Source organism: Ammospiza caudacuta, chromosome 7 (genome assembly GCF_027887145.1).
Source record: "Ammospiza caudacuta isolate bAmmCau1 chromosome 7, bAmmCau1.pri, whole genome shotgun sequence".
Classification (NCBI taxonomy): Eukaryota; Metazoa; Chordata; class Aves; order Passeriformes; family Passerellidae; genus Ammospiza; species Ammospiza caudacuta.
In genome coordinates this window covers 18099646-18122069 of record NC_080599.1, presented here as the reverse complement: position 1 = coordinate 18122069, position 22424 = coordinate 18099646, and the positions used below count along the sequence as shown (strand labels likewise).

Genomic DNA, 22424 nt, shown 5'->3' with positions numbered 1-22424 from the left:
CAAGGTGGGTTCCAGCACAGCTGGGAGCCATGGGGGTCAGCCAGGCTTCTTTCCCTGGAGCCAAAAGAACTGAAGACAACCAGTCCTCAGAGCCTCACTTTTGCCCAAGCTGGAGGCTCCCCCAGAAAGTTCTAAAGGGGTTTTCTGTCTGAGAGACTGAAACAGAAGGGTTTGCTTCCTTGCTTTGTCCCTGAGCACTTTTATGGCTACCACAAGCCCCTGCTTCCCCTTGAGGGCCCTTCTTGTCCCCTGCCCTGTCTTGGCAGGGCTGCTCTGAGGCCAGCAAAGAGACAGAGCAGCGTGGAGGGACTCCAGGGGAGGGGAAGGTGTGTGGGCAGGGCAGGGTGCTCCAGTCAGGGCTGTGTGGAGAGATTGCTGTCCTTCTGCAGCAGCACAGTCAGTCAGGCCTTGGTGGAAGCTCAGGGGCTGCTGGTGTGGCTGTGTCAGGTCCCAGTGCCAGCAGGGGCAATGTGCAGGTGGTGCAGTCACTGTGCCAAGGGCAGCGAGGGCACACACGTGCGGTGCCCGGGCATGGCACTGAAGGGCGGGATGGGCAGACAGAGGGACAGGAGGACATGCTGGTCCTCCCCAAAGTGATGGAGCAGCCTGGCAGCGTGTGGGCGTGCTGGGAGTGCGCTGTGAGCAGGGCACTGGTGTGGCTGGGTGGCCCAAAGCCGGGACTGCCTTGCCCAGCCCCACGGGGCACAGAGGGCACGTGCCTGGTGGAATGGGATGTGTGTGCTCAAGGAGGTTTGTGTTTGGAAACACAGCAGGGCAGAACCTTGCCTTGATCACAGGGGCCAGGCTTAATTACAGTGTGAAGTGGAGATGGGTACAATCAGCTGGCATCTCAGGGAGGCTGGATGGAGCAGCTGCATCCCTGAAGGTGCAGGCTATGAGTTAGGGTCGAAGGTATGGACACACCCTTGTTTTTACCCACTGGATTTCTTTGTCATCTTCTGCGCTGTTCAAACCAGAACTAATAGCCAGAGCTGTTTTCCTGGCTGTGCCATGCAGGGCGTTTCCACGGTACTCTGTAGGTGCCAGTGCCAGCACAGGACAGAATCCCTTGATGTGTAGGAAAGCCCAGGTGAATCCCAAAAGTCTTTGACACCAATGGGAAAATGTCAGGCCCCAGCATCTGCCACCATTTGGTGAATGGGAACAGAAAGCCAGGAATTTCAGCATAACATTATTATAAAGCAGAACTTGTATGAAGTCCCACTTTGCTCACACTGCAGTAATCTGTCCTGAGCTTTGCAATCAGTGCCTGTGCAGCTCAGTTTAGTGCTGAGCTTTTCCTAAACCCAGCCTTAAGCTACTCTTATAAGCTCTTGTGGATGGACCAGAGCTGCCCAGGAAGCCTGGGGCCCTTCCCAGCCTGCCAACCTACCTGACACAGTGCAACTCACCTGGCCTGCTCCTGGCTTCAAAAACCGTGCTTGGAAAGTTCTGTTATAACTGGTTTTAGGACATATTTTAACATACATTTTCTGTTCTGGCTTGGACAGGTCTCCTCCCCAGTGCAGGTGCTCTGCAGAGGAATGCTGAAGGGTCAGGCTTGGGGCAGTTGTGGCTCCGCTCCCGTGGACAGCCCCGGAATGGTTTCCGGAGCGTGTGCCTGCTCACCCAGCTATCATTTGACTCACAGACATAAACAAAAAGCTTGCTGCTGAGGCCAGCAGGGCAACCTCTCAAATTGCTGGGCAGCTCTGGGTCACGTCACGAGTTTTCCTGCCAGGTTAATTCGCTCCATGGGCTGGATTTCCTCCTCCAGCGGATGGATGTAGGAGGGAGCTTCCCTCAGCCTGGGCGCCTGGGCCAACCTGTGTGGTGGAGCTGCTGCCGAGGCGCTGCTCTGATTGCTGCGCCCCTGCCCGGCTCTGCGGCCTCCTGCCACCCCACCACAGGCTGTGCCAGGCGAGTGGCAGCGCTGGGCACACCTCCCACACACTCTCACCCATGCCCGTGGCAGCTGCAGAAGTGTTGCCTGCAGGAGCCCTGGCGTGGGGACAGATCCACCAGCCTCTCTCTGTCTGTGACCCCTGCAGGTACATGCCTCGCAGGATCCAGCGCGGCTCTACAGACACCACCGCACCAAAAACCACCTGAGCCGAGGCCACAGGTTCTGGGAAGAGCTCCAGCACATACCAGGGGCATGCAAAGATCAACCGCAGCCTGCAGCTCACCTTGCTCACCTCCGGGCCAGATAAGAAGGAAGATGATGTGTCCCATCCTTGTGATGCTAGGCATCTTTCAGGTTTTGACCCTAAGTTTTCTGACATGTGTCCTTTCAGACTGGCAGGAGTGCCTGGCAGGCTGGAGGCTTGGTCTGCCCTGCAGAGACAGTCTGGGGAAGATGGGGTGGCAGGGACCTCGTGCAGCTCAGCACAGAGAAGGGCAGGGCCCTGCTGGGGCAGGAGCAGCCCCCTCACCAGCATGTGCCGGGCCACCCAGCGGGAAGGGAGCTTGGCAGAGAAAGCCATGAGGGGGCTGGCAGGGAGCAGGCTGGGCAGGAGCCAGGAACACACCTTGGCAGGGAACAAGGTGGAGGGTGTCCTGGGAGCATTAGCTGAGGGCTGAGAGCAGGCACAGGGAGGATCTTTCCCCTGCACTGAGCGCTGCATGGCCACACCTGGAGCGCCGCACGCAGCGTGGGGCTGGCCGGCAGCGAGAGAAACCCTGGAGAGCTCCAGAGGGGTCACTGCCATGGAGAAACACTGGAGCATCTCTCCTGCGGGGCAAGGCTGGGCGCGCCGGGGCCTGCGCCGCCTGGGGGAGGCTCGGGGGGCGCGGGCAGGCCAGCACGGCTCTGTGGGCCGGCCGGAAGCGCTGCCATCGCCGGGAGCTGCGAGGAGCCGCAGCCCCGAGCGGTGGATCCGGCTCCGGGCCGGGCCGTGCCGCGCGGGGGAGCTGCGGCCCCGCCAGAGGGACCGGCGGGACGGGCCGAGATCGGGCACACCGGGATCCAGCTCGGGCATCCCAGGATCCAGCACCGGCATCCCGGGATCCAGCTCGGGCATCCCTAGGGATCCAGCACCGGCATCCCGGGATCCAGCTCGGGCATCCCGGGATCCAGCTCCCACATCTCGGGATCCAACTCCAGCATCCTGGGATCCTGCTCCCACATGCCGGGATCCAGCTCCAGCATCCCGGGATCCAGCACCGGCATGCCGGGGATCCAGCTCCAGCATCCCGGGATCCAGCTCCGGCATCCCTGGGGATTCAGCACCGGCATCCCGGGATCCAGCTCAGGCATCCCGGGGATCCAGCTCCAGCATCCCGGGATCCAACTCCCAAATCCCGGGGATCCAGCTCCAGCATCCCGGGATCCAGCTCGGGCATCCCGGGGATCCAGCTCCCACATCTCGGGATCCAACTCCCAAATCCCGGGGCTCCAGCTCCGGCATCCTGGGATCCAGCTCCATCATCCCAGGGCTCCAGCTCCCACATCCCAGGATCCAGCTCCAGCATCCCAGGATCCAGCACTGGCATCCCGGTCTCCAGCTCCCACATCCCGCGGGGTCCCACCCCGGGCACCCGCCCGCCCCCGGGAGCCGTCCCCGGGGCGCCCGGCAGCCTCAGGTGTCCCCAAGGTGTCCCCAAGGGGCAGGATGTGCCGCCTGTGCCGTCCGTCTGTCCTGCCGGTCTCAGCACGCTCCGGCATCCCAAGGAGCGGCCCCTGCACCCCGGAGGTGCCGCCCCAGCCCTGGCCCGGCCTGACCCGCGGTGTCCCCTTGGTGCAGGGCCCCAGACCAGCACAGAGGGGCGAGGCACCAAGGACAGGCTTTCAGGTTTTTGCACTCACAGCTCCAGGCACAGCCATAGTCGTTGCCTGTCCTGAGACTTGTATTCCCTTTTGCCCAGACCTGGTGGTGTTTGTTCTTGTTGCACTTTGAAGAGCACTGTCTCCCTGCATCCTTGGGCAGCCCTGGCTCTGCTTGAGCCCAATAACAGAGTGGAGTCAGCTCTGGGGATACTGGGGCCTCCTGCTCTCATCAAAGTTTGGGCCAGTTTCCATCAGCAAGACAGAAAAGCCAGAACCACACCTTCTTGCTCTGCTGTCCTCAGCAATCTGTGGATTTGTCTTGTTTTTTTCTTGAAGGAGGACTATTCAGACTCTAGAGATGATTGCTATGAACCCAAAGTGCCTGTCAGTTTCTCTCCTTGCCCCCAAAAGACCGGATTAAATCCATCTTTAACCCAAACTAAACACCACCGTAAGAAATGCTTTCTTCCCCTTCGAAAGAAAAGAAATCAGCAAGGTGTGTCAGTAACATGCGAAATCCCTCCTTTTAGTTTTGAAATAGCGTGGTTGATTTGTTTTCCTTCTGTTTTTCCAGCCTTTGGAAGCAATCATTGAGAAAAGGCCTCCCCATTTTCAGGTGCTGTTTGCTGTGCAGCTCTGTGGGCTGGTGCCGCTGCCAGCCTGGCAGTGCCATGGCTGCTCGGGGCTCTGCTCCCCTGGGCTGGTGTTGCTGCCAGCCTGGCAGTGCCATGGCTGCTCGGGGCTCTGCTCCCCTGGGCTGGTGTTGCTGCTAGCCTGGCAGTGCCATGGCTGCTCGGGGCTCTGCTGCCCTGGGCCAGCCAGGCACGGGCTGGGCAAGCGCTGGCCCGGCAGCCCCAGGACAGGGGCTGTGCCGGCAAAGGGGGTAGCTGCCCTCGGGGAAGCTGAGCCATGGAAACACAGGCGAAACAGCCTGTGCTCAAGGGACCCATTATCCCTGAGAGAGGCTGCTTGGGGGAGGCTTTTAGAGATGCCTTTGCCTCCCACTGCTCTCCAGCTGCCGAAGGCTGGCTGTCCTTCTCCTGCCAGCCTCCCTGGTTGCTTCCCGCCCTGCTCTGCTGTGCTCAGCGCTGCCGCAGGGACCCACAGGGCCCTGGCCCCCTCTCCTGGCTTCCCTTCCCAGGGAGGCCGGAGGAAAGGGAGGCACAGCGCCATCCCACACGAATCCTGAGGTCAGCATCATCTGCCATCCCCTTGCCACAGCCGCTTCCTCTCTCACACGAGATGTTTTCTTTGTGTCTGGCAGCTCCATCCCTGCGGAGCTACCGTGGGAGAGAGGGGTGGAATGGAGCAGCTGGAGTCCCCCTAAGGAGGGTGCCTGCTCCCAGGGCTGCAGGCACCAGATTTGGGGTGGTTTTAAGACCCTGCATTAGGGACTGGGGGCGCTTGGCTTGTGCCTTGCTTCAGCAAGAGCTCACACGGCCTCCCATGCCACTTGCTGTGCGTGTGACTTCTGTGGGCATGTTTGGAGGAAATGTGAGTCTGTGCCAGGCCTGGGCCACGGTGCTGGTGCGTTTGTAAGGGCACCTGGGGTTCCCTCCTGTGTGGGCGAGGCCCAGCCATGTCACGGCGGTGCAGAGATGCTGTGCCTGCGCGCTCCCCGGGAACAGCGTGTCCAGAACACTTCCTTTTGGCAGGAGGTGCACAAGGATACAGGACTGCCAGAGCACAGCCTGAATTTCACTGAGCACACAGAGGTCCACACTCATGGCTGGGAGCCTTTCTTGGAACATGCTGCTTGTGTGACCCCAGCGTGGGCAGTGCGACTGAGAGCCGTGCCATCGGGACCATTTCCCTGCCATCCAAAGGATGGATGGAGGGTGAGAGCCAGGCTGTTCCTGGAGCTGGAAAAGGAGCCAGACAGGCCGTCAGGATGGCTCTCCGTCCGCCCCAGCTCCCTGGCACACGGCAGGGATGGGATGCTCAGGCTCGCCGGGTGCCGACCGGCAGCGCAGCCCTTTGGGGAGGCGGGTGGCGGCTCCCCGAGCACCCCGCATGCCGGGGCTCCCCGCAGCCCGCTCCGGGCGGGCGATGCAGGTGGGAAGCGCCGGCAGGGGCTCGTCCCGCCGCCCAAGGGGAAAGGAGCGGGAGAGGAGCGGAGGAGGAGCGGAGGGCGGGAGTCGGAGCGGGAGGGAGGGAAGGAGGAGGAGCGGGGCGGGAGCCCGGGCCGGCCCCGCCCGCCCCGCCGCTCCGCACCTGAGCGAGCAGCGGCGGCTCCGCGCCGGCCCCGGCCCCGGCCCCGGCCCCTCCGACGCCCGCCCATGGCTCGGCCGCTGCCGCTGCTGCTCTGCCTGGCCGCGCTGGGCGCCGGCTGCCGGGCGGAGAGCCAGCCCGCCGGCACGGCCGGGCCCTCGGCCGAGCCGCTGCAGGACGAGGCGGACAACCAGGAGAACATCCTCTCGCAGGTACCGCGGGGACTGCGGCACGGCCGGGCCGGGCTGGGCGCGCCCTGCGGGGCGCTGGCCGCTGCTGCGGGCTCGGGGTGCTCGGCAGAGCCGGGTGCTCCTGAGCGTGGACTTCTCGGCAGTGCTGGGTAGTGCTGTGCACACTCTGGGTGATGCTGGGTGCGCGCTGTCGGTGGAGCTGGGTGATGCTGCGCACATCCTGGGTGATGCTGGGTGTACGTTCTCGGTGAAGCTCAGTGATGCTGTGCACCGGAGGAAGTTCATCACGGAGGGCGCAGTGAAATCACTGAAGCCCATCAGGGAGCACTTCACAGACTCCATCCTATCATTTCTCCGGGGGGACTCAGAAAAAGGGAAACTCCTTGAGAGGAGAATTGGTGGGGCCTCTTTGTGTGCCGAGGGGAGGGATCCGGGCTCTTTCCCTGCCAGTGGGATGCGGTGGAGGTTTCTGTTAGATTTGGCTGATCAGGCAGTGTGTTATTATCTGCCCTCGGAAATGGCTAACGCAGAGACTATTGCAAATGTACCGCCAAAGTTATTTTTGTGCTTGGGCTTCCAGAAGCGCTGTCTGCAAATCTCCGTAAAGGAAATTCCTGGCATTGTATAGGGCTAATCAGAAGTACTGCTTCACCACCAGGTTACGCTGCTTATAGGGTGGCTTTCAGTCACTCTTCCAATGTACCCTTGCTGTGTTGGCCTGTGTAAAACAGTCTTGCTCTGGGTAGCAGGTGGCTTATTGGGTCTTTTGCACACAGAGCATTAAAAGAAAGCAGAAAAATTAAAAACTCTTGTATTTAAAATTCAAAGCAGCATTCTGCGCACAGTGCAATAAAAACCACAAAAAATAACCAACTGAAGGAAGCCAGTTTTTATTCCCCTTGTCGGCAGCGATTAGCTCTGCGCTCTCTAGAAAGCTCCTTGGCTTGGCAGATTCTGGAAGAGCTGGCCAGTTTCCTTGAGATTCAGGGTATCCAGAGTGTCCTTGTTTGGACCTTGAGCTCCGGGCCGTGCTTGTCCCCGGGTGTGCAGAGGTCAGGAGGTTTCTCACTGCCGGTGACCTGTGCTCAGCTGCTAGGTGACTACGACAAGGTGAAGGCGGTGTCCGAGGGCTCCGACTGCCGCTGCAAATGCCTGGTCAGGCCCCTGGGCCGCGGCGCCTGCCAGAGGATTAACGAGGGTGCCTTCAGAGCCGAGGACTTTTACACGGTGGAAACCATCACGTCAGGGCCCAGCTGCAAGTGTGCGTGCGTGGCCCCCCCCTCAGCTCTCAACCCTTGCGAGGGCGACTTCAGGCTGAAGAAGCTGCGGGAGGCAGAAAGCAGCGACCTGAAGGTAGGAGAGCAGCTTCAGCTCCTGGCTCTTTGGGGACAAGGTCATCTTCTGAAGCCTTTTTTTTTTTTTTTTGCTGATCTTTTTCTGAAAAAAACCTCTATTTCCTAACATTTTTCTTAAGTCATCTCCTAGTTATATTTATATCTGCATGTTTGATATAGAAAGCAAGCTCAGCTTAAGGGACTGAGTCGAGCAGCTGCAGTGGATGATTCACTTGATTCATCCTGTCCTGCCTGGGGTCCACTGTGGCTTTCTGTGCTGAGAGCCCAGTAGGGACTGGGCTGCTCCCTGCCCCCTGTCCAGCTCCAAATGTCCCTGGAGGACAGCTCTGCTCTCCTCAGCAGCTGCCAGATCTTTTTTCTGTTACCGACAGGGACTCCCAGGGACCCACACAAAAAAGCTGATTTGGCTTCCATGAGCCGAAAGCCGCTGATGCATCAGCGTGAGGGTGTGATGCACAGCTGGCTGATGGCAGAATGGATTTGTTGTTTTAAATGCTGACGCTTCTCTACTATTTAGTATTTTATCTCTCTAGTAATACGTACTTCTTTTCCAAAAGTCACAGTGTTTGTTTTAAGTACTCCTGTAGTACTTTTACTGGATACTTCCTTTTGCTGGTGTAGCAGCTGGCAGCAGACCCTGCTGGGTTTTCCAGTTTGCCTCCCGTGCCACTGGCTTGGTCCAGTCCCTGTGAGTCCCTGGAGTGGCAGGTTGAGTGCTGGTGGCACTGGTGCCCCTCAATCCCTCTCGGGTGGGAAGGGGGTGGCGTGCAAGGTGCCGTGGGGCAGCTGCCATTGAGGCCACCACGATGGGCTTGTTCTAATTAATTTGGAGCTTGAGGATGTGTTTCATCTTACCCTACTGCAGACAGTTAGCAGCTTCTTGTCCAAGCTCTCCTGCAGCTAGGGAAGATAAACAGGCACAGGCAAACAATCCGTCATTCCAGGGAAGGATGACTCCCAGTCTGGAGTTGTTTGATGGTCCCACGTCTGGGGAAACGCCAGGAGGTCCCACATGGCCTTAGATGAGAGTCTGAGCTCTCTGTGGTGAGGGGAGGGGACACCCCGAGGTGACAGAGCCACCCCTGTGGTCCCTTGCGGGGAAGCAGGCAGAGCTCCTGCACCAGCAGCTCCCAGCTCCCTCCTCATCCTCCTCCAGGAGGAGCAGAACTCCTGAGCAGAGCTCCTGGCCGTCCCTTGGCTCCGGCAGTGCTTCCCAGCGGGCGCTGCTCGCAGCCAGCTGTGGTGTGAAAGGCTGTCTGCCTGTCTGTGTGTCTGTCTGTCCTCTAGGAACTGGCCCCGGCTGCCCCGCTCCCTTCGCAAGGGCTGGCGGCCAGGCGGCTGCACAAGGTTTATCCAAACACACACACTTGGGGTGTTCTGTGCTGCCAGCGTCCAGCCCAGCAGCTGGGCAGCACGACTGCCTTCCCTCCAAGCACAGAGCCCCTCCTGGGGTCAGGATCACTGGGAGCAGCCCCTTCTTGTAGGACAGGCTGGGAAGAGGGAGAGGACACAGCTCCAGTTCTTAAGCTACTCATGAGGAGCAGCTCCCACAACTCATCAGTGAGTGAACCCCTCAGCTCTAGCAGCCCCAAAGGGTTTTGCTCTCTTTGCTGGTCCAACAAGCATTGCTCTTTCCCGGCCCAGCAGCTGGAAGGGCCCAGGGTCATTTTTATGTTGTGTTTTACCAGGCTTTCTTATGATCTGACACAACAGCCCTGGGTACTCCCTGTGTGGGAGAGCTGTGGGAAGGTCCCTCCCTTGGGTGGGCTGGAGGATGAGTCCCTGAGGGAATGATGAGAAAGAGAGAGACATCCAGGCAGCAGGAACACAGCCCAGGGCAACCAAGCTCAGTTGAATGCCTGCACTGGGCTTTCCAGCTGAAGGTTTCAGTCCCATCTGTGCCTTTAGTAAGGTCCAATGGGAATTCATGCACCATCAGACCATGGGAGCCAAAGTCCACAGTGGGTGAAGGGAGGGAAGCAGTGAGTTGATAGGAACATCAGTGTGGTCTTTGGGGAAGGAGGGCAGGGAGGAGCTTTATCTCAGATCTGTGAAATGGCAGCAGGCTGCCTGCAGGCACAGCGCGAGTTTTGGGGGTCTTGGTGCAGAGTCAGTGCAGGGGGGCTGTGCTCAGGATCATCTGCAAGGAGGTTAATGCAGTCTGCAACCTTTGTGCATTGATGGAAATTCTCCAGCCTGGAGGAGAGTGGTTGTCTCCAGTGGCTGTCTGGCAGGCAGTGTGCATTATATCGGCCGTCTCCATCCAGCTCTCAGTGGAAAGTGGATGCACAGCCATAAAACAGCTCTTGTCTCTTAATGCTGTCATTTTATCTGACCCAAAAAATCTTTCCTTTGCTGTCAGCTCCACAGGGAGGTTGCAGAGGCTGGGGTGGAAACTCCAAGTGCTGCCAGCAGTGCTGCCTGTGATTCTCCCATGTTTATGAAGCTCTGCTGACCAGTTTGTAGCTGCTGGGAGAAAAATGTCACCGCCCTGTAGTAATTCCTATGTACTGAAAATCCTGCTCAGCCATCGGGGTTGTAGAATCCACAGCACCACGCTGGACACATGGGGACACATGGAGACACATGGGGACACATGGGGACATGTGAGACCAGGAGGAGGTGGCCCAGGAACCCTTCCCACCAGCCATGCCCTGCTCAGCACTGTCCTCTGTGGCACAGCACCAGAAACTGGACAAAATGCAGAACAAGGGCTCTGCTGTCCAGATTCCCAGGGGTGACCAAGGGCTGATGCTGGGCAGGACGCAGGCACAGGGGTGACTTAAATAGAGGGTGTCTGTGAAATGGGTGACTGCAAGAGAGAGCAGCATCCCTGTGATAAAATTGTTGTTCAGAAAGGGAACTGTTGCCAGGCTGGCACCGAATTTCTATTTCTTCACTCTTGCAATTTGAGAGTATTTTAAAACTTTTTAACAAGTTTCTTCTTGTTCCAGGAAAAAGAGCACAGGATGGCATGAACTCAGAGTCTGATCTCAAACTGAGCTGCCTTTTCCTTGTTGCCTCTTTTGCTGGCAGTCCCATCACTGGTGGAGTAGTTAAGCCTTTGGGCTTGTGGGAGAGCCTGCCTAGAGCTGGCAAAGGGAGCAGCATTTTACCTTGCTCTGCTACTGATCCCCAGCACCCAGAATGTGCTCCTGGAGCCCTGAGGCTCTGTGGAGGGGGCGAGCATCACTCTGCAGGCCGTGCTCTGACCGGGGCAGCAGTGCAGCAGGGCTGTTGAAGGGAAACCTTGCCTGTTAATCCAAATTCTTGCACTCAGATGGAGTGCACTTGACTTTTTGGCTGAAGAAGCTCCATGGGGGTATGTTAGAGCGAGTGCTGCTGCCTGACTGTTCTCCCCTTGCCTTGCAGCTCTCCTCCATCGTCGAGATGCTGGAAAGTGCTTTTTACGGCTTAGACCTTCTGAAGCTGCACTCAGTCACGACCAAGCTGGTGGGTCGGGTGGAGAGGCTCGAGGAGGTGAGTCCTGCTCTCCTTCAGTGCCCTTGCCCTCGGTGGGACTGACCTCCAGCCAAGTTCCTGCAGCCTTTGGTGCATTCAGAGCCACGTGGCCTGGGAAGAAATGTCAATTAACTATTTGGCTGAAACTAAACCAGACCAGACTTGGATGTCTGAACCAGACCTGATCACAGGCAGTGCTCAGTGCATCCCCATCCCACCAGCCTTGCCCGACCCTCTCCAGCTCTCGCAGTCCCTCAGGGTTTAGACTGGGAGCGGGGTCCCAGCTGTGGCCTGGACAGGAGCAGCACCTCCTTTGGGTCAGAAGGCCCTGCTGTTACGTTTCTCCTCTTCTCAGTTTTACTTGCATGCTGCTGCGATAGTTGCTGTCAACCAGGAGCTTTTGTGCTGTTTGATGTGGGGGCGAGAGGTTCGAGGCTGGTGCTGGGGTACACTCAGCAGGACTGTGGGGAGCCAAGGAGCTCGCATTCCTGAAGGACCAAGTTACGTCTTGGCCTGTGTTAAAACAGAGCAGAACCCTCAACCTTCCATTTAATTTTAGAGCAGACTTCCAGTGAAATAATTTTCACTTCCATGCAGTTTAATATTTCTTTGGCTAGCACAGCGTAGGGTTTGCAGTTTAAGCTCTGCTTGGCTGTGTAGGAACAGGTTGCCAGATTAAATAGTGGAGTTTTCTCCCGTGGTCTGTATCTGGGACGGTAATTCCACATTCTTGTCGGAGTGGAGCAGTCCTGTTTGTCTCCAGCCAGGAGCTGAGAGGCAATGACTTATAAAGCCAGAATTCCACTTGCAAAGCGTTTCGGGAAGGCACGGCGTGCTCCGTCCCGGGGTCAGGAGGGAGGCTGCTGAGGGGAGCACACTGCCTGGGAGCTTTGAGTTTCCAAGCATGGAAATTGACCCCAAAGGGGTTTTGAGGTCTGAAAATAACAAAGCACCCATGTTCTCCTTTGCAATTGCACCCTCTTCCTGTGGTTTAGTGTGTTCTTCAGTCATTACTTGGGTTTGCCAAGGGATTGTTTCAGGTGGTGTTATCACTGAACTCTGCTCCAGTATCAAAGTGGCCCTGCCTACCAGCTGGTTTCTGCAGGGGGGTTCAGAGCCAGCAGTGCTGGTGGCACGCTGGGCACGTGGGGTGACCTCTGCAGCCTGGTCACTCCGCTCACAGCCTGTCACAGGCAGGCAGATGGGCAGAAAGCTCCCTAGGGCTGAAGGAGTTTGGCCTGGGGTGGAGTTGTAGAGGTGTAGGAGCAAGGAATTCACAGGGGTCTCTAATTTCCCAGAAGTGAGGGTGCAGGATCATGTGAAAGCAGCTGCAGCTTCCTGCAGGCACTTGGACAGGATGGAGAAAGGCAGGAGAGGCCTTGGTTAGGAGGAGATTGCCCAGTGCTTGGGGCAGAGCCCAGCTGATGCAAACAGCAGGTGTGAAATGCCTCCTGCTGCTGGCTTAGCACGGGAATTCCTGTGGAGAGGATGTGGAGGAGGATCACAGCCTGCACCGGCCTGGGCTCTGACAGCAGGGACAGCTGAGATGCTGAACTGGAGCCTGGCATGGCTTCAGAGCATCGCCCTCCCGGGCGGGTTGCTTTTGGCAGCTGCTGCCCTGCACAGCAGCTGAGCAGCCTCAGCAGCATCACAGGCCAGGCTTTGGTGCTGCCTCTCTGCTCAGGGGGAGGCAGATTTCAACCTTGAGCAGGTCACAAGCCAAACATGACACAGGAGAAGTGGTAAGGGCACAAGGCTGTTGGAATCAGTCATCCTCTCCCAAGGAGGATGGTGTTGAGAGCTGCTCCTGCACTGCTCCTGGGAGAACATCATGAGATGCCCTGCTCCTCTGCTTACTGGAGCAAAATGCTTGCTGGAGAGTCCCTGTGTCATTGGACTCAGCCTCAGATATCCTGGTAAATTGGTGACTCACGATTCTTGGGTAAAGCCTGGGAATTCAGATGCCTGTGGAAGGGGCTGGGGGTTAACCCTCTGGTTTTGCAGGGCTTGGAAGGTTTCATGAGTTCTTTGCGGTACAACAAGGTATTTTAGACCAATGGTGTTGGTAGGCGGAAGGAACTTCCAATTCTTGGTCCATGGGGTGCCTTCTCTAGTGAGGCAGCTCCTCTGCTTTGTTTTCAGCTCACAGCTGTCACATCAGCTGGCAATTTTGAGGTCACAGATGGAGGTCACGGTGGGTTTAGGAGAAATTAATGGTGGAACAGATTGAAAATGAAGGATCAGGGTAACCACCCCCAGTGTCTGTGCTAAAGTGCTTTGACTAATGTGCCACCTATCCAAAGCAGTTGCTGTTTGAGGTGTAGAAGCCCAAGGAGTGATGAGCAGAGACTGCAGCCCTCCCTTGGGTACGGGCTGTGTCTGTGGCTGGGGACTGAGAAGGGTGAATGGCTTTGCCTGCCGGGGGAGTTGCAACCAGCCCCAGCTCTGTCCCTGTCCCAGGGCAGCTCTCTGAGGGTCACTGGCTCTTGTCCTGTTCCCAGATTCTCAGATTCTGTGGGAGCAGAGGGTGTTGGGGAGCAGTAGTCCCTGAGTGCAGGCACTGTGTGGCCAGGCCAGGAAAGTGGGATTAATAAACGCAAGATGAACTTGCTGCCACAAGGGCACCAGGGTGACTTAAGGTGTTTCAGCTTGTCTTTTCCTCTTCCTTTCATCAGCTGGCGAACGTGGCTGAGGGTGGGGGTTGAAAGACCCTCAAGGCCACTCTCCCACTCCATGGGAACCTGCAGCAAAGAGTGGATCTGGGATATGTACACCAGGGATGGGGTTCCTGGATCCACTGGGGTCATGGGCATCTTCTTAGCAGCTGAAGTGCCTAGCCTCATGGAGAATCCCCAGCTGTGGGTCCAGGATGGCAAACACAGAGCTCCAGGGCTGTGGTTTGGGGCCACAGAACATCCCTTGTGGTTAAAGTGTCCTCTCCTGCTTTCCTAGGGCATGTCCAGGAACTGGACGCAGGAAGGCCAGCGGGCAGGAGCCAGCGGGGAGGAGGGTCTGCAGGATCCCCCTGGCAGGGCAAACTGCTCCAGGCTCCTCAGCAACAGCCTGGCCGACATCGAGGGCTCTCTGCAGCGGGACGCTGAGGCTGCCTACGGCCACTCGGAGGTACAGCTCGGTGTCGCTGCTGCTGCCCATGCAGCCCTGCGGTGGCTTCTGCATGTGGCCCTGCCCCGGGGGGATCTCTCCTCGCTGGAGTGACCCCACCGTGTGCCTGGGCACAGCCCAGCTGCTGCTGGGATGGGATCTCGGTGGAAGCAGGGGGAGCTTGCTCCCTCGGCCTCCCCCCTTCCCACGGGGTTGTTGGTTTTCGAGGTCAGCGGTGGCTGAGCTGCTTGGAAAACGTGATGTCATTGTGGGGCCGGCTGGGAAGCGCTGGGAAACAGAGCCTTTGATTAGCAGGGCTTGGGGCTCGGTGGAGGGACAGCCTGTCGCCTGCCTCCCCTCCCTCCAGCCAGGCAATTGCCCCTGCACCACCAGCCCCTGTGCCTGGAGGGCTCTGGGCAGGGGCTGGGCATCCCCTGGCTCTGGCACCCAGCACCAGACTGTGGGGTCCCCGTGGGTCTGCCCAGCATGGGGACATCCTTTGCCTGGGCAGCAGTTTCGGTGCAGCCCCAGAGATGTGAGCGGGGTGTTTTGGGAAATGGTCTGGCAGGGGTGTCCTGAAGTTCTCGCTGCTTCAGTGGGACTATCTAGGATGGCCCATGCTCCTCTGATCCCTGCTGGGCAGCTCCTGGAGTGCCCTGCCCTCACCCCAGTGTCCCTCTGCAGGGCAATAGGAGGTGTCTGGCAGGGGGGAACAGTTAGTACATAATTTCCAGCTCAAGCAGGCTTGCTCAGCTCCTGAGGATGGCAAGAGCCTGTGCTTGCCCTCCACCCCTGCTCTGCAGATCCTGTGTGGGGATGGGCTCCCCAAGCCCCTGGGGACAGTGCTGGGCTCCCACACGTGCACTGTGTGTCAGCAGGGAGGGAAGTGGCACCAAGTGAGCTGTGCCAGCACTCCCTGCCCCAGGGAGAGCCGTGCCCAGGCAGGGGTGTCCAGCTGTGCCCCCAGCCCCACTCCCCTGCTCCCACACCATGAGCTGAGCAGCTGCTGCCTGCTGGAGAGGAGCCAGCCCCAGCCAGGCAGGGGAGCAGACCATGGGGCTTTTATTACCCCGAGTGACCTCATTTCCCAATATTCCCCTTTTCTCACTGCTAATTGCAGCAGGGCCCATCTTGTCAGCCAAATGGGCACCGCTTCAACCCTCAGGCTGGCTTTTCGATTTTCTTTAATGAGATGAAATCCTTCAGACCTGAGCTGTGGCAGCTGGTTCCCTGCCCTGGGGGGGTTCCTGGTCCCTGCCTCGGGAGGTTCCTGCTCCTGCTGGGAAGGTGCCTTCAGCCTTTGTGAAAGCTCAGTGCACATTGCACACTGTGCAGATCAGCTGCTGGAACCAGCCCCTGGCATTCCAGGGAGTGACCCTACTTCTGCCTGCCCTGCACCCCACAGCGTGTGCCTTATGGAGCCCTGAGTCCCAGAACTGCAGGGTGGCACCAAGGACATGCAGGAGCAGTGCTGGTCTGCCACCCTGCTGTGTCCTGAAGGACTTTCCCATGACAAAATGGGGCTGAGGGAGACAAAACCAGGACTGAGGGAGACCCTGAGGAAGGAGGGAGCTCAAATCCTTCTGCCCAGCATGGGGCTGTGCAGCCTGACCTGCCCTTTCACCAAAACATAGCATTTCTAGCCTATCTGGTAACAACCTCCTGTGTCTCTTCCAGGGGAAATATGAAGAAAGATTCCTGAAGGATGAAACCATCTCCCAGCAGATCAACTCTGTGGAATCCCTCCCGGAGCTGCACCTCTCTCTGGAGGAGAAGAAGCCTGAGCAGCTCTTGCAGAGGAAGCTGCGGGTGAGGAGCCGGCCTCCTTCCAAGCCCACCATTGTCCGAGGCGTCACCTACTACAAAGCCCAGTCCACAGAGTCAGAGAACGACATCGAGGAGCAACGTGAGTTGGGTATGCAGCCATGGTGGGATGGTGGCTGCATCCCGCAGCAAAGCCAGTGCCTCATCTCCTGGGAATGTGGGTGCAAAGTGTGTGAGAGCACGGGGGGAGGTGGGACAGCTGGTACCTCACTGCTGTGCAGCCTTTGAGCTGTGCCTGCGGGGCAGTGTAGCATTGGTATTCCATGGAAAATCTCTGATAGCTAAGGAAATAGCTCACTTCTTTGGTTCAAAACACCCAGCATCAGCACCTTTCCAGAAGGAAATGGGGCTTTATTCAATATGCTTGTGTTTCAAACCCGCCTGCCCGTTGGCATCCCGGGAGGATTGTGCAGTGTTTGCTGTGGTGCAAGGCAGTTCAGGGCTCGTGGCCCAGGCTGGGAGCAGGGGATGAACCCTCATGGACCAGCGGGGTGGGCAGCACGGGCAGGGCAGAAGGGCCAGTGCCCTCACTGTGCAGACTGGCTCAGCAAGGACATCCAGCCCTGCCCTACAGGGGTTTGGGAGCTCCTGGAGATGAGGAGGAGCAGAGGGTGCCCGTGCTAGCTGGGGAATCCCAGTGATCCCCGTGCCCTGCCTGAGGCTCCTGCTTTGGATCCTGGGTTAGGTGAGTGGGATCTGGTTTGGAACGCAGCTGGGTCTCCATCCTGCCCATTCTCTCTGGGAGGTGGCAGGGCAGAATTGGTTTCTGTCACCTCCCGCTCTGCCTGGCCCGAGGTGGTGGATGTCACTGTGATGGGGCCTCACTCACCTCTTGACACGGGCACTGTCAGCCTCAGGGGACACGGAGAGGGAACGCAGGTGGATTTAGTAGCAGCCAGCCTGCAGCAGTGCCCAGGGAGCCGGCTGGAGGGGCCTGGCTCCCCTGGCTGCAGGGCTGACACCTGTGCCTGTGTTTGGCAGCGGACGAGCTCTTCAGCGGGGACAACACGGTGGATCTGCTGATAGAGGACCAGCTCCTGAGGCCCAGCAGCAGGGCAGGCGAGCCCATGAGAAAGCCCTCCCCAGTGGGGTGGCCGCCCACCCCTGGCATAGCTCCCACCACCGTGCCAGCTGCGGGCACTGCTGTGACACCCACGGTGCCGCTGTCCCCTGCCACGCCAGAGCCCACCACCGTGAGCTGGGTGACCCCCGCCCCGAAGGCCATCACTGCCCCGGCAGGGCTGGCACAGGAGGGGACCCCACAGCTGCCAGGCACGGCCAGCACAGGGGTGGCCACAGCCACAGAGAACTTGCTCGTGGCCACCCCCACTGGAGGCTGGGGTGACACGGAGCCCAGCCCGGGAGTTTGGGTCCAGGCAAACACCCCCGCAACGCCGGTCAGCCCGGCCATCCCTGCCACGCCAAAGGAGGGCCTGGAGGAGGAGGACATCAGGAACATCATTGGTGAGTGCCTGCAGCTGCTGTGCCCATCCAGCTTTGTGAGGAGGGGCTGGCTCGTGCCCACAACACATCCTGATAAGCACAGCACACCTGGATTCGGTCACAGGTGGGAGATGTCATGGAGATGGCAGCTGGACAGCACTTCACTGGGGTGCCAGGTTTAGTTTTTAACTCTGGAACCTACTGTAGTTTCCTCTCACCTTTAGGGGCTGGGTTGGGCAGAGCAAAAAGACACGGGACCTCAGATGGTCAGCAGCCTCAGCTGGAGCAGGGACATGGCTGAAGCTGTGGGGAGATGTTTGTGGGGTCTGGCCAGTCCTGCTGGGCCTCACAAAGCTGCACCAGAGCCAAGGTGGCAGAGGGTACCTGATGGGTGAGCAAGGGGCTTGGGGAGAATGATGCCTTCAGGGAGAGCATGGCCACCCTGCCTCTGGCCTCACAAGCCTTTCCTTGTCCATGCAGGGCGCTGCAAAGACACGCTGTCCACCATCTCGGGGCCCACCACCCAGAACACCTACGGGCGCAATGAGGGAGCCTGGATGAAGGACCCCCTGGCCCAGGAGGAGCGGATCTATGTCACCAATTACTACTATGGAAACACACTGGTGGAGTTCAGGAACCTTGACAACTTCAAGCAAGGTGAGTTTGCACCATCTCTGATACCATGCTAGCCACCACTGAGCTGATCCAAGCAGCATCCCCATTCCTGGGGATGATCTGCCTAGGGACCTTCCACTCTTGGGTGCTGGCACCCGGTGTGCAGGGCACAGAGCATGGGACAGCTCAGGCTGTGGCTGGTGGCCAGGGAGGGAGTGTAGGCAGAGCTGTGGGCAGAGGTGCTGCTGGCACAGCCACTCACCCCACAGCAAAGGGAGGTCTCAGCAGCCAGGTGTGTCTGCCCTGCAGGTCGCTGGAGCAACTCCTACAAGCTCCCGTACAGCTGGATTGGGACAGGGCACGTTGTCTACAACGGTTCCTTCTACTACAACCGGGCCTTCACGCGCAACATCATCAAGTATGACCTGAAGCAGCGCTACGTGGCCGCCTGGGCCATGCTGCACGATGTGGCCTATGAGGAGTCCACCCCGTGGCGGTGGCGAGGCCACTCTGACGTGGACTTTGCCGTGGACGAGAATGGCCTGTGGGTCATCTACCCAGCCATCAGCTACGAGGGCTTCAACCAGGAGGTGATCGTGCTGAGCAAGCTGAACGCGGCTGATCTCAGCACTCAGAAGGAGACCACGTGGCGGACGGGGCTGCGCAAGAACTTCTATGGGAACTGCTTTGTCATCTGTGGGGTCCTGTACGCGGTCGACAGCTACAACAAGAGGAACGCCAACATCTCCTATGCCTTTGACACGCACACCAACACGCAGATCATCCCCAGGCTGCTCTTTGAGAACGAGTACGCCTACACCACGCAGATAGACTATAACCCCAAGGACCGCCTGCTCTACGCCTGGGACAATGGCCACCAAGTCACCTACCACGTCATCTTTGCCTACTGAGACCCCCCCCACCACAGTGGGGCACTGCAAGCCAGGGGCCACCAGCACCTTTTATTATTATTTTTATTGTTATTATTGTTATTTTGTACAAATTGAAGAGTAAATGATGGGTTTTGTTTCAAGCTGGTTTTTTATGGTGGATTGTAGATCGATCCCCAGGCCAGAAGCACTCCCTTTGTCTTTGCTGTATCCTTGCTTCTGATTTTCCTTCCCAGGGGAAGGAGGTCCTCCTTTGGAAGGGCAGGCCCGGCTCTCCTACCCAGGGAAGAGGAGGTGGCCCAGACACCGTCCTCCTGAGGATGTTTTTAGCTGGAGATGATCAGCAATACAGCCCGAACCAGTGCAAAGCTGCACGCACCAGGTCCCAGCGGGATGCTGCTGCCTGCCTGTCCTGGTGGAGGACCTGCATGTCCCATGGGAATGTCCTGTCTCTCAGGACCATCCTCCCAGCTGACAGCCAGCAGGCCCCTTGGAGATCCTGCTGTACATGGGGCTGCGAGCACGGCTCCAGCAGCCCCTGGTGCTGGTACTTACGTCAAGGACTGTCCCCTCCAGCCGGCGCTCTGCCCTCTGCAGGCCACCCTGGGGGGCTGGACGCACCCCGAGCCCTCACTCATGCCTGGAGGGAGCTGGCGGCAGGAGGGGGATGCTGTAAATACGTGTAGATGGCTTTTGTTTGTTCATCTTGTAACCCAAATAGTTCCCCTTGGCATTTGCTGGTGAAGGCTCTGCTCAGCTGGGCACTGGGCTGCCTGGGCAGGGGCTGGCAGTACCCTCGCTGTGCCTCTCCACCTCCTACATTCCCTCTCATGCCCATGCCCGCCCTGGTCCTGGACCACCAGGATCCCCTCAGAGAGGCACAGCCCTCGCCCTTCTGCCCATCAGCATCTTGTATTTACCTGCTGTCAGTAATAAAGGATCCAGTACCTTTGCAGCTGTTTGGGGCTTTCTTTGGCTCAGCTTCACCCTCTGGGTGCATGACAATGCACAGGAGTGTTTTGGGTGGGTTTTGGTTGGTTTGGGGAGAGCCAGTTTACACAGCAGATGGGGACAAACTCCAGAGGGCTTTAGGCTGCTTGGGACTGGTACTGGGGCAAGGTGACATACCATGTCCAGCCCTCATGAGCTCCTCTGGCAGGCTCTGGGTGAGCAGCTCGTGTAGGTACCTCTCTCCAGCAGCAGGAGGGGGACAGGGTGGATGTGCCACGGGCACTGCCAACACTGTGCCAGGCAGAGCCACACTGCACAGCCCAAGAGATGGCAGACCAGGGCAGGTGTTCCAGTAGTTTGCCTAAGGAAAACAGTATAAACAAGCACAATAATGAAGTTATTCGTAATAAATAAAAGAAGGATTTTACTGCCTTCAGTACTAGGGACACAGAGGACAGAATTACACAGCATGAGCGATGCTCTCCACCACCAGAGCCCAGGGCTGCTGATCGAGGACGTGGTGCTGCAGCAGCCCTTCCCAAGGTTGTGCCAGGCCCAGCCACCACCCCAGTCCCCTCCCCAGCTCCCTGGCAGCAAATGCCCCCAGAGCAGCCAGCAGCCCCTACCCACGGCTGCGGGGAGCCGCGTGCCTCTGGCTGGGGCACCGCTGGGGTTTTTATTTCTGACTATTGTGAGCTGGCCCACAGTCAGGTGGGGCCAGGCCAGGAAAATGAACTGGTGTGAGCAGCGCAGCCAAGCCCAGCCAAGCCCTGCTCCCTCCCAGCACTGCCGGGGACGTGGCAAAGGGCACAGCTTCCCCAAGGTGCTGCAAGGCACATACTGCACAGGGGGTGTATTGCCCCTCATCCTCCTCCTCCTCACTGCCCCTGGAGCTGTCTTGCTGCGGGATCAACCTGTATTTCCTAACAGCCACACACATACGTTAATAATAATGATAATAATTAATAATTAATAACCCCATGTGAGCCAGTTAGCACTCAAACCATGAAGGAAAGGCAGCTGGCTGGCAAATTGAAGCTCATCATACTCTTCGCAAAATGCACAAGGGAGAAAAAATAATGTAACAACATGCTGAAGTCATTATGCAATGCTGATGCTGTGCTGGCAGCTCATCCCAGCTGAGCTCCAGTGTGCTGGAGCTCCTGGGCCCAGCTCTGGCCTGGGGCTCGGCTGACAGACAAGGGACAGTGAACAGAGCTCCATCTGCAATGGCAGCAGTGGGCTGTGGCCAGTGTTTGGGGCCAATGGAAGCCTCCTGGCTGCCCAGCGAGTGGCTGGCTGTGCTGGTGAGGCAGACAGGGCTGTATGGTGCTGAGTGTGTGTGACACATGTGTGGCTTCAGGGGAAGGTGCTGTGGCTCTGTCCCATGGAACTGAAGCATTCCCAGCAAGGCTAGTGCTGCTCCAAGGGCAGTTGTTAGCTGTGAAAAGCATTAAATAGCACACACAAAAAACCCACGCAAAGAAAAACCAGGAAGAAAAAAACCCAAAACTCAAAAAACCTAAACTTTACAAATGCATCTGCTGCATGAAATCACTTCCTTTGGGGCAAGCCTTCAGCCGTGCAGCCACGTGGGCTGGGGAAGGCAGCAGCAGGATCCTGGAGAGCCAGGCAGGTGGGGGTGGGCAGTGCCTCATCGGGCAGCCCAGCCCCAGGGCAGTGGGGCTGTTCTGCTTGTAGTGCTTTAGTGGTGAGTGAGGGGCCCCAGCACCCTCCTGAGGGGCTGGGCTGGGCTGCTCCACCACACTGCTGCATCCCAGGGCTTCCTGCTGAGGGAGGCTGCATGGCAGGATTTGAGAGGGAAGGATGAGCAGTGGGGTTCTCTGGTCAGGCCCAGCACCTGAAGCTGGAAGCTGGACTTCTCCTGCTGCCCAAGCACACTGCAGGGAGAGCGGCCCCATCCCAAGTGTGGGTGTCTGCTGCCTGGTCTCTGGCTCACCAGCCCACCTCCGGCAGCCTAATAGGGACAGAAACGAAAACCAACCCACAATTCTGGACAGCGCACAAGCAGCAGGGATGGCCCGTGTCCCCCACGGTGCGTGGGGCCCCCAGGACTGTCCCTGGCGAGGAGCCAGCCGAGCTGCGCTATCCCCGGGCAGGATGCGGCCATGGGGTGAGGTCAGGCACAGCAATGGGCTAAGGGGGCTGTCCCTGCTGTGCCCCCGTGCCAGGAGCCCAGGATCTGCCAGGGAAGGGCTCAGGCTGGCGGCAGGACCTGCTGCGTGCCGGTGCTGCCCCGTGCGCTGCCTCAGGAGCTACTGCAGGGATTTGACAATGGCCCTCAGGGCATGGGGTGTCTCTGGGACGGACGGGGAGGAGCTGTAGAAGGTGTCGCTGCGATTTCTGCGCTGCTCTCGGAGGTATGGAGGGACAGATGAACTTTTGATGTGGAGGATCCTGGTGTCCATCACTTCGCAGTCAATCTGCATCATCACCTCGTAGTCCTGCCCATTGATCACATTCTCTGCAAAAGTAAGGATTAAAAAAAAAACAGGTCAGAGTTACCTCTGCAAGCTAGGGATCCAACAGCACTAAAAGCAGAGCTTTCTGGACCCCTTTTTGTCTGGAGCAGGAGCTGCAGTGGGGGAAC

General features: G+C 58.5%; 2 protein-coding genes across 5 annotated transcripts in view; one reads left to right on the top strand and one right to left on the bottom strand.

Annotated features, from left to right (window-relative positions):
* The first annotated feature begins 5984 nt into the window (after positions 1 to 5984).
* Positions 5985 to 19804, top strand: OLFML2B (olfactomedin like 2B). 2 transcript variants are annotated; one of them, XM_058808410.1, is made up of 8 exons: positions 5985 to 6192; positions 7261 to 7524; positions 10899 to 11006; positions 13941 to 14111; positions 15768 to 15996; positions 16896 to 17378; positions 17838 to 18014; positions 18282 to 19804. In XM_058808410.1, the coding sequence occupies exons 1-8, from the start codon at positions 6049 to 6051 to the stop codon at positions 18881 to 18883; spliced, it is 2178 nt and encodes a 725-aa protein (XP_058664393.1). In that variant the 5' UTR covers positions 5985 to 6048; the 3' UTR covers positions 18884 to 19804. The 2 variants fall into 2 exon arrangements, with proteins under 2 accessions (XP_058664393.1, XP_058664392.1); XM_058808409.1 differs by having other exon boundaries at positions 15768 to 16005.
* Positions 19014 to 22424, bottom strand: part of ATF6 (activating transcription factor 6) — a 75010-nt gene continuing 71599 nt past the window's right edge. For all 3 annotated transcript variants that reach the window (XM_058808411.1, XM_058808412.1, XM_058808413.1), the window contains one exon: positions 19014 to 22298. In XM_058808411.1, the coding sequence (XP_058664394.1) occupies positions 22090 to 22298 (209 nt within the window). In that variant the 3' untranslated portion in view covers positions 19014 to 22089. The remainder of the gene's footprint in view (positions 22299 to 22424) is intronic.

What these genes read in the sequence shown, in the direction of transcription:
- OLFML2B (XM_058808409.1), top strand. Translation starts at nt 6,049, where the DNA reads ATGGCTCGGCCGCTGCCGCTGCTGCTCTGCCTGGCCGCGCTGGGCGCC. An exon ending in CGAGGAGCAACGTGAGTTGG is followed by an intron (nt 16,006 to 16,895) that starts GTATGCAGCCAT and finishes TGTGTTTGGCAG; the next exon opens with CGGACGAGCTCTTCAGCGGG. An exon ending in CCTTGACAACTTCAAGCAAG is followed by an intron (nt 18,015 to 18,281) that starts GTGAGTTTGCAC and finishes TCTGCCCTGCAG; the next exon opens with GTCGCTGGAGCAACTCCTAC.